A 17,824-nucleotide genomic window follows, 5' to 3' on the forward strand; every position below is an offset into this window, starting at 1 on the left:
TGCATTTCAAGTACTAGCTCACTGCTCACTGCTTTTAGAAAAATTGTCTAGGGGGTGCCAAGCAACCCTCAAAGTGCAATAGAGGCTCTTAATGCAATTCACAGCAGATGTGCTTCCTCTATGGCTAAATGGCTGGCACATCCAAGCTTTCTATTCCTCATCATACCACTAATAATTCTGGGTTTTAAAATTCCATTAAGAGCCGTGTTTGTTGTGATCCATAGATCTATCTGCTGTAGTCACACTTCATCGAAGTGTCAGGAGCTGGGACTCCTGTTGTCACTGAGGAAGACTTTGTTTACTAATGATACCAAAACATACACTTGTAAAAATTCACAGGAAAAGTAAAGCTGATATCCTACCTCTTGGGGTTCTTGCTGTGGGATCGGGACCTGAAAAGAGAGGTTAAAATATATAAATATATGCTGAAATGTCAACTTGCACAATCTACTAATCAAAATATTTTGCACATTCAGTGCACAGCTACTGAACAAAAGAGACCACTATCTTCTTTGTAATCAATTCCCTTATTGAAGTATTACAAGTAGAATTTTTCAAATAGTTTGACAGCCTTCTTAAAAAAATAAGATTCCATAAATGAAAAATACGGAGAAAATAAGCATTTCAGCATTTGAAGTACTGTATATACTCGAGTATAAGCTGACTTTTTCAGCACTTTTTTAATGCTGAAACAGCCCTTCTTGGCTTATACTCGAGTATATTCGGTAATTCCAAGATGGCAGCCAGAGCTGGGGCTGCTGTGGGGATCCGGTAAGCATGTTGCTGCTTTTTTCCTAACTCACCAGAGAGCCGTAAAAACAAGCTGCAAGGACAGCTTGCATAGCATTACAACTAGGTTGTGTGTGTGTGAGTGTTAAAAGAAACCAAGGCATTTCTCTCCTAAGGGTTATTGGTGTGTTGCATTCTAGATGAATACAATTCTTCATACAGTCGTTTACTGCCAAATACTGATGTTGCTGAAGACAAAGCCTTTCTTTGGAGCAAAGTTTAGGCTGGCATGGCTATGAATCCCAGAATTATTCTACATTTGGAGGAAAACAGTGGTTCATTTGTGTTCCTAGAGTGCTGGAAAGCTGCTCATCCCTAATGCAAACTCTGTTAAGCAACTCTATTTCATCTTGCTCCCAAATCTTCTGTTTTTAGCTGCTACAGAGTCAAGTTACACTCAAGTCAATGTTTCCCAGTTTTTTGTGGAAAAAATAGGTGCCTCGGCTTATATTCGGGTCAGCTTATACTCAAGTATATATGGGTATTAACACCACTTCTCATAAGCAACTTGTCATAGTGCTTGACAACTGTGAAATGCTCAAAATCATGCAAATACCAGCAATTTAGAATTGTCTGGAACTCTGGGAAGTTGTACAGTGAACTGATTTACAGTGAATATAATATTATCTTTGATGACTAATCATGTCAGTTATTATGAAAATGTCATTGAGTTGAAATTCATTTGGATGTTTTCCAGGTTCATTCCAAACAAACACTCAAGTAGAAAGCAGCAAACCTGAAACAGCAATATCACTCTTAAACTAGGCAGAAATCTTATTTAAAAAGAAAGTTCTGCTATTCTTTTCAGAGACAGCAAATGCAAATAACATTCTTGTCATTCTGAACTACAACAGATTTCTACCTCCTTAGTTTCTCTCTTTCTTCCCTTTCCCTCTCTTCTCTCCTCTTGAGACGTTCCTGATTTCTTTTCTCTTGTTTATCAGCCACAATCCTCTGAAAAACAAATGTAACATTTTCCGTAACTACCTTTATGTGGACTGGAACCACCAAAGCATTTACAATATTGTGTTTGCTTCTCTTCCTATTTCTTGACCCTTTCCAATCACACACCTAATCTGGCAGGATCATGAGTTGTATAGTTAAAGGTGTACACAGTAAAAGTAATCTTTTGTTCATTCCAGAGAGGGAATTAATGGGGTCACTGTTTAAAGGAGTGATCTGTAGGGTTGCCACTAAAATGTTTCATTTCCCTGTCCAACTTTTTTCAATTTCTCTGATCACCATGCAAAAACAGCCCCATGTTTTAAAATGCATAGGTTATTGATTGATTGATTGATTGGATTTTATAGACCGCCTTATCCCTGAAGGGCTCTTATGTTACATCAAATAAAGGTTTTATTAAATGGTTTAGAACTATACAAATTCTGAAATGCAAAACCACTTATTTAGACCTTGAATATGAACTTATTTAAACATTGTTAACTGAACACATTCATTTTGAAAATGCGTTAAAATTACAAAGACAGATCTTCAATACTTGTAATAGTTAAACATTAATGACAGAATATTTTTGTTCTGTTTAAAACTACACTATATTATATTTTTAAAATTCAAGGAATGTTCTAAAAATGGCTTAACTGAACCTACAATATGAAACTTAGATGTAAAACTTCAGTTAAAAATCAAGTTAAGAGTATAAGTATTCTTTAAAAAAAATTAAACAACCTACAGCTGTCATTTCTACAGTTTTCCCATTTTCTTTTACAGTTCCTTTCATTTCTGATCAATTGTTTCTTCATCCACTTTGGCTTTTGTTTTTTAAAGTATTTTCAGGGTGTTCACATTCTCCCTCAAGTTTCTTCTTTTCTCAGATATTTTCTTGCTGCTTAAGATGTTTAACATCTATGTACTTAAATCTTTCAGGCTAAGCCTTCAGGATGCCTACAAGAAACATGCTTTAATACACCGTTCAGTGAATTGGAGATTATTGCTTTCTTGAATGTCATGGAAAACTGGCTGGATACTTTTCAGTTGTCTTCTGCTGTAATCTCCTTTGTGTAGAAGTAAGTATAAGTGTAGGAATAGAGAAGAGAGGTCTGTATGCTAAACGGTATTTTATAGAGTGTATGAACTACTGGTTTAAAATTAATATTTTAAAAAACTGTTCTTTTATTAACTTAGTTCTGCACTATAAGGCCTGATTTTAACCCAATTTTCAAATTTATTTTTGAGAGTAGTATTGTAACATGCTTGCGCTTTACAGCTGGGTAGAAGAAATAAAGCAATTGGCTGATGTGTCAAAATATTCCCATGTTCAAATCAACCAAAACTGATTCCAATTTGTTTGCATACAAAAATGTTGCAAGAAGCCAATCAGCTTCTCCACAAAATAATGCAGTTTCTTACAAATTCATTTTATTCTGTTTGATTGTCAACAACCATCAGCCAATATACATTTTCAAAATCATATAATCAAATAATGGAATGTGTGCCTTGTTATTACAACATAAACGAATGAAGGTAAATAATGTTTTAAAACGAAAACCTGTAATATTCTATATTGACAAACAAGACTTTGGTAATTTGATGGGAGGCAACATGTTGTGCAGAAGAACTACAGAACTGGAGGCTCTGCTAGGTTCATATATTTCTCCATGAAATATCTTCCACAAAAGAGAAGTTAACAGGCAAAGTGGGATTGACAGATCTGTGTCAAAAGGACCATCAAGGGAGAAGTCCTGACACTATGAATTCAGAATGTTAACTCATGATCCCCAGAGAAACATTCTCTGAATTTTCCATATGAGATTCTTAAACAGATGCTCAAAAGATCAATGCATGTAAGTCTTTATATCAGCCCCTTTAAAATATAAGTTTTCATTCCCAGCTACAGTTCCAAACATGAGATACCAATTAATGGAAATCTTTAACAATTGTCTGACCAGCAAATTATTATAACTAATGGATTTAAGAAAGTGATATATAATTACCCTAAGTTCTTCAAGTTTCTCTCTTATTTCAATAAAACCCAAGTGCAGTTTTCCCCCAAAATGATCAGCAAGTCGCCTGTCATTATCGTGTAGACCAAGATAGGCTGAGCACACTTCACAGACCCGAAGCTTCTGCTGCTGGAAGCTAGAGGCAGGCATTGAATTTCTGTACACTTCCTGAAAGACACACAATATATTCTCACAAATACATGAACATACAGACATCCTTAACAGGTAGATGATTAATTTGCAGGATGGAGGATTAATCTGTGAATAGCTCAAGAGAGGGACAGTGTCTATTTTATTTTTTAATTTATATTTTGATTTTTAAACCCTCCTCCAAAGGGCTATTGGTAACCTGGCAAGGGAACCTGTGGACTGGTCATCACTGCTGTATGGACAAGGAAGGAAAGAGTGCATCATGGACAGAATACTTTTGTAGACTCTTTCCAGTGAACCACAAGAGTGGACCAAAATATTTGGGAGTAGCGCTCTAGTCTGAGTGAAATGTGTGTAGTTCATTATAAAGTTAAGACAATTTTCTGCTTCCTACTGCAGCAGTCCACGCTTTTCTGAATCACTAGAACAAAGGCTAGTACAGATCTGCAGTGGACACAGTGAGAAACAAAGGGCTAAAAGAAGGCTTTCCCTGTAGGAAGTACAAATCACAGCATCTACAAACACATCTATGGTAAAGGGTCAAGTCTGGTCATTAAACACTACTGACCTGAATGAAATATTAGCGCAGGAATGTGCTTTGTGTGGTCGAATGCCACAACTCTTACTACACATGAGGACTTATTGAATTTTAGGTACAATAATTGGTTGAAGCAATTTTTAAGACTCTTGACATATGCCAGTACTGTGGGTCAACTTATTCGTGAATCTTAAAAATTAATAAATATGAGAGTGCTGTTTTAATGTCCAAGGACCAAATTAAATCAACTGCTTAAAAACACTGATTCAAATTACCTCTGCTTCCCTCTTCTTTGCTCTTGCTTTCTCCACTTCATCCATTACTTTCTGCGATTCTTCCACATTTCCATCAGCCCCAAGTTGCTCTACTTTGGCAAGCAGCTTCCCAATTTCTTCATTCAATTCATGGACTCGTTCAGCCTTTGAGGAAGTATAAGATAAAATGAATGAATTAAACAGTTTTCTTCTATCTAGCAAGATTGAGATGTACATCTCACAACAGCAACATTTCAGAAATACGCAGAAGATACTGCAGTATAAAGAATGCATTTAACAAAAGGAGGGTACACAGATTACAATTGGTCCTACCCATTAAATTGTCTATTCCTTGCCACAAGGTAGGCAGGAAGTGAAAAAGCCAGTATGCCACAGAGATCAGAATACTGGACTTGGGACTTTTGAGACTTGGCTTCAATCTCTCATAAAATTCACTGGAAGGCTCTTAACCAGTGGCATATTTACCTAGGGGACATGGGGTACCCTATGTCCCTGGGCACACCCTAGTTGGGGGGCGGAGCAAAAATTTCAGGTTCATTTGTGTTTTTTGTATTTTTAGTGTTTTTCAATTTTTGGCCTGCAGGGGGCACAGTTTTTAGGCTAGCAACACCAAAATTTCAGGGACTTTTCAGGAGACCCTCCTGAGGATTACAACTAAGTTAGGTGAGGTTTAGTTCAGGGGGTCCAAAGTTATGGACTCACAAAAGGGTGCCCCCATCCCCCATTGTTTTCAATAGGAGTAATAGGAGATGGGGGCTACCCCTTTGAGGGTCCATAACTTTGGACCCCCTGAACCAAACTTCACCAAACCTGGGTGGTATCATCAGGAGAGTCTCCTAAAGATACTCTGAAATTTTGGTGCTGTTAGCTTAATTGCACCCCAGACAGCAGGAACACTCCAAATTTCCCCAGATTCTCCTTTTAAATCCACTCCCTTCAGCATGAACTTAAAGGGAGAATGTGAGGTCCCCAGTTTAAATATTGAAAGTGATGCTGTTTGGGGGTGAATTCCACTGGAGGTGTTTTATGAGAGATGATGCTGACATTTGTTTCGTAAATGTTTTGTGGAGTGATTTGTGAGAGATGTACATGCTTAATACCCACTTGCACTGGCTTGGAGCTGTTTCTCAGGCTAATAACCTACCTCATAGGGTTGGTGTGAAGACAAAATTAGGAAAGAGAATTGGTGGGGAGAGAGCCATGTATGTTTTGCTGGGGGCGGGAGGTGAGCTGGTGCAAAAAAATCATTGCTGAGTGAGGTAGGTGTTGGGGAAAGTGGCTTGCCCTTACAGGCGGAGAGGCAAACTCAGGTTGTGTCCCCGGGCTCCTGTTTGCCTAGATACGCCTCTGCTCTTAACCACTCATAAACTTGTATCTCACAGGGTTGTTGTGAGACATTATCCTGACCTTCTTGTGTTCAGACACTATCCTGACTTCCTTGTGTATGGGTAAAGGGCCATCAAGTCACAGCTGGCTTGTGGCAACCCAGTAAGGTTTTCAAGGCAAGAAACTAATAGAGGTGGTTTGCAGAGGAAGGCATAGTGACTCTGGTATTCCTTGTTGGTCTTCCATTTAAGAACTAGCCAGGACCAAGCATGCTTAGCATCTAAGATCTGGCAAGATCAGGCTAGCCTGGGCCATCCAGGTAAGGGACCCTGGCCTTAAACATTACTGAACCACACAATCAATACAGTCCTTGAACTGGATCAGGGAAACCGAGGTTCAGATCCCTGTTCAGCTGTCAACATTTAGTATGACTGTTGTTCATATTATCCTTTGTTAGCTGTACTTCCACATCTGTATAGTGGACTATTACTGACTTCAGAAGTTTGTTGAAAACAATGAAATGATTAAAAGCATTTTCCACACTGAAAAGTGATGGAGAAACAGTTTAAAAAACTAATCAGAGGAGTACAGCTAAGTGCCCCGCGGACTAAGTGCTCAATGTTTACCTTGGCTGCAACTTCAGCACTAATCTCTTCTTGGGTTTCTGCTAATCTTTTCTTTGCCACTTCAGTTCTTCTATCACAGTCAGCTATAAATGACTGCAGATGATCCATTGCCTAAGGCATTAAAAAGTCATTGCTTAAAATTAATGTTTTCATTAAGCAAAACAAATTCACTCACTACAGTTTAAACTTGAAACATTTAAAAAATTGCACCAAAAATCTTAAAACTTTTACACTTAACTCACTTGATCAAGGCTTTCTAGGAGATCTTAAAGCAACTTTAAATCACACTTACTGGAATACTAAAACATTTCCAGTTGTCAACACTCTTCCATTTCTGTATTTTTTAATAATGAAGACAAATTCAGAGCAGTCAACCAATGAGATGTACAATTACATAAGGCACTCTTGAGTGAAGCTGAATTGGCAAGGATTTTAAGTAAGAAGGGCTAGATTTCACATATAGAAAATAATGCCCTAGCTCAGTGGTGGCGAACCTATGGCATGGGTGCCAGAGGTGGCACTCAGAGCCCTTTCTGTGGGCACACGAAAACAGAGTGCCCCTACCCCGGGTTGCTAGGCTCAATTGTTAGCATTAAACCTAAGACCTAGTTTTGGGGAAGCAGTGTAGGTAACCTTGTTAAGCGCTGTTAAACCCCACTGATTTTCATGCAAAGAACTAAAGCGCAATCCTTTACCTGGGAGTAAGCTTGGTTGCTGGCAATGGGGCTTGCTTCTGAGTAAACCCTCCAAAGGTCATGATTCACCCATTGGAAGAGATGCAAGGTTGCTTCAAAGCAAAGCCACTGACTACCACCAAGCTTACTCCTGAGTAACACATGCCTCAGAGCCAACCGTTTTTTCTAAACTAAAACCTCAGTATTCAGGTTAAATTGCTGTGTTGGCACTTTGCAATAAATAAGTGGGTTTTGGGTTGCAGTTTGGGCACTCGGTCTCAAAAAGGTTCGCTATCACTGCCCTAGCTCCTCATTGTGTGAATGGTTACAGGCTTAACACCTAGTTTTTCACTTCCCAAAGGTTATCGGTTCTCCAGACAATATCACTACTTGTATGTTTTTGTTCCATATCTTCACTGAAAGCAATCATCTTTAAAATATCACACATACATAATACTTCTCAAACTCATCAAAACTTACAGCCAGCAAGTCCTGTTGAGTAGTTCTTCCAGTAGTATATAAACTTGCAACAAAATGTCTAATTTCTCTAATCATGTTCCAGCATTAAGCAACTAACCAAGAATTCTAAATCCCAGAAAACTGAGCACTTCACAAAACCCCATGCTCCAAAAATATAGGCACTTAAGCACCAGGTTATTTGCTGGGATCAAGACTTGAAAACAAAACCCAGCATGACACTATGTGCTTGAGTCAGCTTCCCACGCTGTTACATGTTCCAACACAGTTATACGTGAGAGAGAATTCAAAGACAAAACGTACATCAAGCTCAAAGAAAAAGTCTTGTCCTTTGGATGCAATTTCATAATCTGCTCTTAATGCCAAATCATGCACCTTCAGACATTCTCCAAGATCCATTCTCTAAAGACAGAAAAAACAAGAATTTAACATACGTACATTAAATGCAAAGTGGCTTTAAATAATATTGTGATCAAATATTGTGAAGAAAATTTAATGTAAGTTCAGAAACAATGCACTATTTGAATTAATTAGCACAACAGAAATATTTTCATCAGTGACCAGAACTACCGTATATACTTGTGTGTAAGTCGACCCGCATATAAGTCGAGGCACCTAATTTTACCACAAAAAACTGGGAAAACTTATTCTTGCGTATAAGTCGAGGGTGGGAAATGCAGCAGCTACTGGTAAATTTCAAAAAGAAAAATAGATACCAATAAAATTACATTAATTGAGGCATCAGTAGGTTAAAATGTTTTTGAATATTTATTTCAAAGAAAAACAGTAAACTAGCTCTGTAAGTGGAAAAGAGGGCCAACATGAACAATATGGTTTCAACAATAACTTTAAAAGTACAAAAACCTTAGCTCAATCAGCAACCAAGTTAAAACACAAGAGTTAAAATCCTTCAAAACTGGATTTTTGGTCAGGGGAGGAATGTTTATGTTAGCAGAACCAACATTTCAGAATGTAGCCCCATCTACTATTAGCTCTTATTGGAAACAATGGGGGATGGGGCACCCACTTTGGAGATCCATAAATTTGGACCCCCTGAACCAAACATTACCAAACCTGGCTGGTATCAGCAAGAGATTATCCTGATGATACCACCCAGGTTTGGTGAAGTTTGGTTCAAGGGGTCCAAAGTTATGGGCCCTCACAATGTAGCCCCATCCACTATTAGCTCCCGTTGGAAACAATGGGGAATGGGGGCACCCCCTTTGGGGGTCCATAAATTTGGACCCCATGAACCACACTTTACCAAACTTGGGTGGTATCATCAGGAGAGTCTCTTGAAAAATCCCTGAAATTTTTGTGACACTAGCCTAAAAACTGCGCCCCCTGGCGACCGACAAAGTAAAACCCCTAAAATATTTTTTAAAATACACCTGACTCGCGTATAAGTTGAGGGGGGCTTTTTCAGCACCAAAAATGTGCTGAAAAATTTGACTTTTATGCAAGTATATACAGTAGTCCATATTAAGATATTCAATATAATACTGCTCAAACTAAGTATAGCTGACTTTCTTGCTGCTGTCACTCTAGCATTATATTGACTGGCCTTAATAAAAAGTACAACACAGCTTTTGTTATTGGATTCCACTTGGGAATGATGTAGTCAGTTGTAGTCTCTGCATTTGTACTAATACATGAACTTGTAAGACTGGACAATTCTAAATAAGTCTCCTCTCTTCTTCTTGCATTCACCCTAACAAGATTGCATAGCTATCATCAGCCCATTTGTTTAATAGAGATCCTAACGAGGGGAGATTATGCATTACAATCATAATAACAAATGGCACATGTTTACTTCTATCATACTCCTTTAATTTACCTCCTGACAATGAAGACAATGAAGTATTCTCCATGAGTACAACAATTACAATGATTTAAATTCTACAAGCGTTTCACTGATGATGGACCCTTCATCTGGTGGAAGTGGTAGAAGTCTAAGCTTATAACGCCTTGGGTGTTACAATCGCACAGAAAAGTTATAAGAACTGGAGAAGTAGACAAGAGAATTCTACAACTGATTCTCAGGCAACAACGATAGTTAAGTTATACACACATTCATAATAATCAGCAAGAAAATTTTAAATCTCAATTTGAAACTGAGAAAAAAGCTGTTTAGACTCCTATTTTGTAAAAACAAGAATAGATAGCTAACTTAGCATGTTTTACCTACAGAATTTTTAGCCATGCATCCTGTAACAGAAAACTTCATCCAACACACTACAATGATTATACACATTGCAATTTCTTTGATTTTTAATGAAATTAATAGCAAACTGATACAATATTAATAGCAAACTGATACAATATTATTTACAACAGCCAGCTTAAAATATATGGCTCCTCCTCCATATCCAATACCATTCATTTGTAAGGCATCACAAAATAGATGTATCTATTTACTCTTAATTCATACATATCCATTATGTTTCCAGCATAATAATAAATGTTTTAAGCTCTGGGTTTTTACTGACTTTGTAAATGGTTCAGTCTTGTGCTAGGTTGTGAGTTGCCTCAAGCAAGTCTCTGAATTAGCAGAGATACATTCTCTGCTTAAACAGTGGATAGAGTGCTGAAACAAGATTTGGAAGTTTCAGCAACCCTCGGCGAGCCACTCTTTTAAAAAATTACTTAATGGGGTTGCTGCAAAAATTAAATGGGGAATGGAGAACAATGTATGTCACCCTCAGATCTTTGAAAGAGGGCAAGATAAAAAAAATATGCTAAGCCAAATGAAACACACACACAAAAATGTAGAGTCATTCTTATTTTTCCTGTTAAGATTTGGCCACCAACATAAAATTTCTCTCCTGTTAGGAATTTTTATAAATCTACTATCTGAAAAGATTAAGCAATTGGAACATCTATTCTATGAGGAGAAGTAAGAATCTGGAGCTTTTCAGATGATTAAAGGGGAACATGAAAGAGGTTTATTAAATAAGTTATGGATAACGTATTCCCCTATAACACTAGGCCACAGGAACACCCAATAGGTTGATGAGGTACACATTCAGGACATATGAAATAAGTAACTCCATTTTATTTATTTAAAACATTTATTAATTATCTTTCTCTTTTGTGGAACACAAGACAGCTGACAACAGAAATAAAACAACTACAAAGAAATAAGAATATTTTAAAAAATTATAAACATTGGAATTTACTACCAGTTGGCACAGGTCCATTATGAAAAGAATGCTTCCCTTGGAACTCTTTGCTGCCCAGTGGGGTTATAGTGGGTTTTTTGTCTGCAAGTGAGGAGGCACTGCCTGCTGTGAAGTTTGCCTGCTACATTCTCCCAGGTCAGCTTTTCCCGGTTCTCTTAACTCCACCCATCAATTCATTCTTAAAGTCACAGATCTTATCACACCCAGTAGTCTCAAGATTGCGGACTTTGTTAAAGCCCTTTAAATTACTGTTATATCGATATTGCTGTAATTGTAGTTAATATTGTACGCCCCTTCCACAAATAACCTACACATCCAGGTGCCATAAGCATACAAAAACTAGTACTAGGAAACCACGACAGGAAAAAGCTTTGGCATCTATGCTGTTTGCTGGTCCTGCAGGGCAATAAGTGATTGTTGTGTGAAACAGGATCCTGGGCTATACCCTTTTCAGGATAAAGATGACCCCAGTTTAGAGAATTCATCCGCCATTTTCTGGAATGTTTTTGTTCTAGAATGCTCCGCTTGTGTCCTAGTGCCTTGCGGACAGAACTAGGTAGGCACCAGGACTCACATGGAGCATTCAAGAACAAAGATGAAATGGTGGATGAATTCTGAAATCTTCAGTCATCTTTATTCTGAAAAGGGTATAGATGGATCAGTTTTAATCTAGCAGTCTGCTTCTTATGTAAATGATTTTCCCCGTGTATAAGTAGAAGCGGTGTGTTTCTGAACAGGATTCCAAGAGAGATTACAATGTTTTGTGTTAAGTGCTATACTGAGTAATCATTTGACATCATCACACAAGCCCCCTGAAGCATTTTTTTATTTACACGCACACCACTACATACTTTCCACCATCTTATTTCTACTTCTCATTATTGGCATTGTCCAAAAGCCAACATTTATGTTTTGAGATTCAAGTCTGAATGTAGCAAACTCAGACAGTTATAAGAAAGAACCTGATACTGACTTTGTTCAGGAAACATAGCAAAGATTACTCTAAGAGGTATAGAAGTTATCTGGTAATATAGTAATTAGAGAAAATTGTGCAAAGGCATTGCTCAGGTGGTATCAAACTGGGGAGGATAGCAAAGATGCCTGAGTTTGTTTGGTTAGAAATGTATTATATGTTAGAAATGAACAGATATGTTGATGATTTTATGCATATCTGGCAGGAACGTCTGAAAGCAAAACTAATCTGAAGGAAGATTCATAAAGAAATACACAGGATTGTTGATTATTGGATATGTCTAAGAATTAGCTCATTATTATATTTATCAGGTTATACTAATAAGCAAATTCCCATGTTATGTGTATATCTCATAGCTTTATGTGTTTTCATCTTTTAATTTAAAATTCTGCATTTTTAAAAAATAATGCAGTTTACAGATTCACTTATCCTGATGGAGTATCTTTCTTCTTAGTCAGTAAGATTATCCAGAGCCAGGAGACAGTGAAGAGGGTATCACACTGTGTCACACTCTGGAGATGCTCTGAATGCCACCAAAGACCAATGTAAGCAGAGATCTGCTGACCATGCGTTTTGGCAGGCAGTTAAGGCTAGCCAAAGCACAACGATCACCAATGATCATTACTCTGTATTATAATATAGTATTATAATATAGTATTATAATATAGTATTATAATATATTATTATTATTATTATTATTATTATTATTATTATTATTATTATTATTATTATTATTATTATTATTCAGGAAAACCTAAAACAAAGGTGGAAAGGAAGTAGGGAAGAAATACAGGGGAAAAACCTATATCAGTGGTTCTCAACCTGTGGGTTGTGACCCCTTTGGGGGTCAAACAACCCTTTCACAGGGGTCGCCTAAGACTCTCTGCATCAGTGTTCTCCATCTGTAAAACGGATAAATATTAGGGTTGGGGTTCACTACAACATGAGGAACTGTATTAAAGAGTCGCAGCATTAGGAAGGTTGAGAACCACTGACCTATATGGTTATCATTCTGGGCAATAGGATTTCTGCCTGCAGAGTGTGACTTACTGTGCCTCCCCCATCCTGCAGCAGCTCCAAATCTACCTCAAAATACTTTCTGGGGGAAGGGGTCCCTCAGCATGGAGTGAGCTGGAGTGCTGCTGTGGGAAGAGGGAATCAAGAAAACAGACCCACACACTTGTGCAGCCATTCAACAGATTCCAACCAAGAAACGTAAAAGAAAACAGTGCTGCAATAATTTTGCTTACTCATACCATTGCCGTTTAAGTCCTCAAATTTATTTTCATTGTTTCTTGGAGCAGCCAGCCTCAGAACTTAAGAAAATGCTGCACTCTACAATGACTGAGACTCTGGAGGTCTACCTAATCACTGCAGATGCAAAAGCTCACCTTTTGACAATTATTTTTCTTCCTCGCCATTGACCAATAGGCTAAGGAGGGTTGTTGTTTTTTTTAAAGATGCTTTTATATCAAAATATTTGGCAACTACAGTGTGGAGGCAGTACTCTGCAACACATAATGATCAAATGCACTTGTACTTACAGCAGATTTTTGTTAGCTATTGGAGAAACAAGTGGCTTTTTCATTGTTTCTTCCTCTGTCTTTTCTCCAGTGACCTACCACATTATTATTACTTCTCCAAACCATTCTAAACAAATAGCCCATCACATAGAACAACTGTTCCATATGCACAGCAAGCTAGCTGGAATACCATCCTTCTCTTGAAAGGGTAAGTGGGGAGTTGTTTGTCCCATGAACTGATGTATCCCAAGAACAGGTTTACCATATCATTGAGATAAAAACTGTTTCTGGCTTTACTACTTCACACAGTGGCAATGTCCAAAGAGTGCACAAGAAAAACAGAAATATCCAAGTCTATTACATCTGTAGTAACCAAATGTAAGCAGTGAGACCGTAAACCACCATCTCCTTCCAATAATGAACAAAAAACTAATATTCTCAAAACAATTCACCATATGGGATTATTTCTCAGCACAGTGCCCACCCCACTTTTCCTTGCACCAACCAAAAAGCAAACTTAGATCACACAAGTAAATATTATTCTTGGAAGAAAATGAAGCTGGCTCTCTAAAGTTAAATAAAGAAATCACAGCCAAATCAAAATCTTCATTCAGCCACAAAGTTTACTGTGTAAGCTCTGGGCAATCACAATCAATTCTGCCAGGGCTGATGAGGGTTGTGATGAACAATATATACCATCCAGAATTCTCTGGAAGAAAACAGGATAAAATTTATGTTGGCCTCTTTGAAATGAAGTGCAGGTAAAGTGAAATTATCTGAGAAAATACCTCAAAATACAGCATGAGTGTCGAAGGTTTTCCTCTAACGCCATTTTAACTGTGGCAAAATACACAGAAATTGACACAGTCAAAGAATACCTTCAACACCTCATCATTCCTACTATTTTCAGCAATGGTTTTATTGTAGTGTCTCAGCAATTCTCAGTAGAAGTACAGTGGCTGGACCCACCAAATTTTTCCATTGGTGAAAAAGGACGAAAGGATTGTGGCATCTGCATGACAAAAGCCATGTGAAGCAGGGGCTGTAGAAAGGAGAGGAACTGCTGAGATTTAACTAAAAAGCTGGCTGAATCCAACCCAAAACTTATTTATTACCTTACATGAGAATGTTTTGCTGTATAATATAAACATGGGCATAAAGTTCTGGTCATTGCTTGTTTATATAAAAGCTTAACCTTACACCATTCAATAGTGGTGCATGAATTCATTTCTTAAGCAGTTGCTTTTGTACTGCCTCCAATATTCAACTAAATTGAGCTTTTAAACCAACAAATGAAATTATTAAAAAATTTAAAGAAATTAGGCTAGGGTTAGAGATTAGCTATTTATTGTGACGATTACAAGCAGAGTTGTTTCTCTATTTAGATCACAACACTATTAGCATACTTTTAATTATAGAAAACTGAGAAAAGGTTGGATTTAGGTTTTGTGGAAAATATGGTTATTAAAGTATGAAATCCTAGATGAAAAATGAACCTAGCTCCCAAATTGTTGGGGCTGGATCTCAGAGTCATTTTTTTTTTTGTTAAAGTCTGCATTATGAAAAAAAATGTCTTAACATAGAAAACTAGCAGCAGAATTAACTCAGAGCAGGAAAAAAGTTCAGGAAGACTAGCGCACTGTTCACAAGGTGCCAAAGCACTATTTAGATTACATCATTTTAAAAACAGGGGTGCTGGGAGGGAAACAACTTATATGTTCTGGTTTCTTTATGATAGGATCATTTACTTAACATTCAATATTGTATTTTGGTTCATTAGCTCATTACTGCTGGAAATTGTAAACATTCCAATAAGCAATATTTAAAATTTATAAAATAAAATACGCACTGTTCCAGAGAGGACATCATGAGGGCAACAGTTGAGAAGATGACTTTTGCATACTCTGTCATCGCTGAATTTGATTCGCTGCCGGGTAGTGTCCCCTGTAACACAGAAATACACATCATTGATTAGGCAAATATGAAATGTTCAAAAGGCCAGCGTTGTTTCTTTTGCATCCAAAGGATTGTTCTCCATGATACACACACACACAAATCTGATAAAGTTGAATCTAAAACGTAACACTAGCTCAGGAATAATTTAAATATAGTAACTTTCATATAAAACACAACACTAAAATAATACACCAGAAATTAAACATAACTACACATAGAGAAAATTCATTGCCTTAATAGTATTGATACAGAAGTCACAGATTTCTAACACGCTTGGACTGCACTTGGCAATTGGAATGAATAGTTTTGCAACTGTTTACATTTCTTGAGTTTCTATTAAATGTCACTGACATTTCTTCAAGACTTCATTCACGGTATGGCTGCAAAGGCCTTTTACTTTGGGCAGGTTGAACACAGGTGGAAGAGTTTATACAGCTAGAACACTGGAAGAAACAAGAATGCCTACCAGCTGAATTAAACAATTACTCTGTAAGTTGAACACAGTGTATCTACATTAATGACAAAATGAGACTTCTAGAAACACAAAAGCATCAGCCTGCTTACCAAACATGAAGTCCAATTGCAAGTCTAATCAAGCACATCTGCGAACAAGGTTGGAAATATTAGATCTAAATTGTAAACTCAATTACCTGGCTACTGATTTACTGCAGGGGTTACTGTCCCTCAAGATACAGTAGAAAGGTCATTATTTCAGACTGGCAAAGAAGGTCCCCTCAAGAGTTACTTCCTGTCTAAAGATGCAGCAGCAGTTTCACAACTCATGTTTTCTATTTATTCCTTAAAACTGTCATTTCATAAAGTGAAAACCTATTGGTGAATTACTGAAACAGAAGAAAACTTCTTTCTGAAGCAGAGAAAGGATGTCTTCACAACTCCCCTCCCCATCTACCTCAGAATGTAGTCATCATTTCATTCTATTAAGTTTAGAACACTCAGTTTAAACCTGTGTCCAAATCCTTGACCCAATCATTCCATTGTGCAATTCCAGTTTTAACTAGTTGTCCTATGCAAAGTTAAAATGCAAACTTTTTTTTCAAATAGGTCACATTTCACATAAAGTAAACTTTCATTTCAGAAACAGATTAATTAGTTCTAAATAATTCACATCCTACAATAACTTCAGAGTAGTTCAACAGTAGGTTTTCAGATGCTAGGTCTCTCAATTTAATAGATCTAAATTTACAAAATTTAGATTTGCCCTTACAAGTCATGCCTACTACTGCAGAATACTTGAGGGAATGGGGGCACTTTCCTCCCAGTCTTGCTCTCTTTTTAAGACACATGTGCGCTGGTTACATATTAATTAACACATCTGAAAAGTTAGCAGTAACTCACGGCTCGGCGAATGCGGGGCCTTTCTGACACTCCCTTGCAGAATGAAGTAGGCAGGCATAGATACATTGAACCTTTATAAATAAAACAAGGGGCCAGATTGTTCAGTTTGTATATAATAAAGTCTGCCAGCATTTTCATCACATATCTAGAAATACATGTTGATTGTAAAGAATGGAGGGAAACCTGAATTGTGTTGTGTCTGACAGCAATACACTAGCCTATCTTGCGGGAATTTACTGAAAGTTGCTGTCAATTAACCAGGGCTGGGTTGGAAAAACATTTTAACTCCTGGGTATCATCGTTTTGTTTATACTCCTTCCTCTAAAATTACCCAGATAGCTACAAATTTAATGTTGTATCTAAAATTTGATTCTGGTGCCTAGAATCTGAAATATTTTCCAGTACTGCTTACAAATATAGCTGTTTCCATTTTTAAAAACAACTGGTCTTCAGCAACTGTAGCTCGATCACAAAATCATTACATAAAATGAACTATTGTGGGAGAACTGTGAAATTTTAAATACTGGTAATGGAAATTATCATTCTTGCTCATTAAAAAAAAAATATTTAAAACATGGTTGCTACTCCAGCTCTTCAGCACCCAGGTAAATAGATATTTTAAAGCCTACTATTACACACACCAATTCCCCCAGATAACTTTAATTTATGTATGACATGAAATAGTAACACTGAATTTACACAATTACAAAATTAAGTTCATCTTTAGAAACAGCAGCTTCCTTTTTAGCATGGTGTCTGGCCCAAACCATATTTCTGTAACGGAGATGGAAGTAATTATATAAAGCCTGTTAGGATAATTGTTACTCATACATATTAATATTTTGTTAATTTAAAAATCCAGCTTCCTGTACAATGTTAAAGCAGATATTCCACCCCACCTGATGCAAAAGCAATATCCAGATGTCACTTTCACTACAAATAGATATTAATTCTTGTTCAACAAAGTATTTAGAAATATTTATAATGAGTTTGTTTTTCAACTTACACATTATGTAACA

General features: G+C 37.1%; 1 protein-coding gene across 2 annotated transcripts in view; it reads right to left on the reverse strand.

Moving 5' to 3' along the window:
* The window catches only part of LUC7L2 (LUC7 like 2, pre-mRNA splicing factor), a 30,160-nt gene that overhangs the window by 3,371 nt on the left and 8,965 nt on the right, over window positions 1-17,824 (reverse strand). The window contains exons 2-9 of one of the 2 annotated variants that reach the window (XM_048500914.1): window positions 16,014-16,051; window positions 15,343-15,437; window positions 8,119-8,217; window positions 6,665-6,775; window positions 4,713-4,856; window positions 3,741-3,917; window positions 1,652-1,743; window positions 363-392 (exon numbers count right to left, since the gene is read on the reverse strand). In XM_048500914.1, the coding sequence (XP_048356871.1) occupies window positions 363-392; window positions 1,652-1,743; window positions 3,741-3,917; window positions 4,713-4,856; window positions 6,665-6,775; window positions 8,119-8,217; window positions 15,343-15,437; window positions 16,014-16,020 (755 nt within the window). In that variant the 5' untranslated portion in view covers window positions 16,021-16,051. The remainder of the gene's footprint in view (window positions 1-362; window positions 393-1,651; window positions 1,744-3,740; window positions 3,918-4,712; window positions 4,857-6,664; window positions 6,776-8,118; window positions 8,218-15,342; window positions 15,438-16,013; window positions 16,052-17,824) is intronic. The other variant, XM_048500913.1, reaches the window with a different exon arrangement.

This window comes from Sphaerodactylus townsendi, linkage group LG06 (assembly GCF_021028975.2).
Source record: "Sphaerodactylus townsendi isolate TG3544 linkage group LG06, MPM_Stown_v2.3, whole genome shotgun sequence".
Lineage (NCBI taxonomy): Eukaryota > Metazoa > Chordata > Lepidosauria > Squamata > Sphaerodactylidae > Sphaerodactylus > Sphaerodactylus townsendi.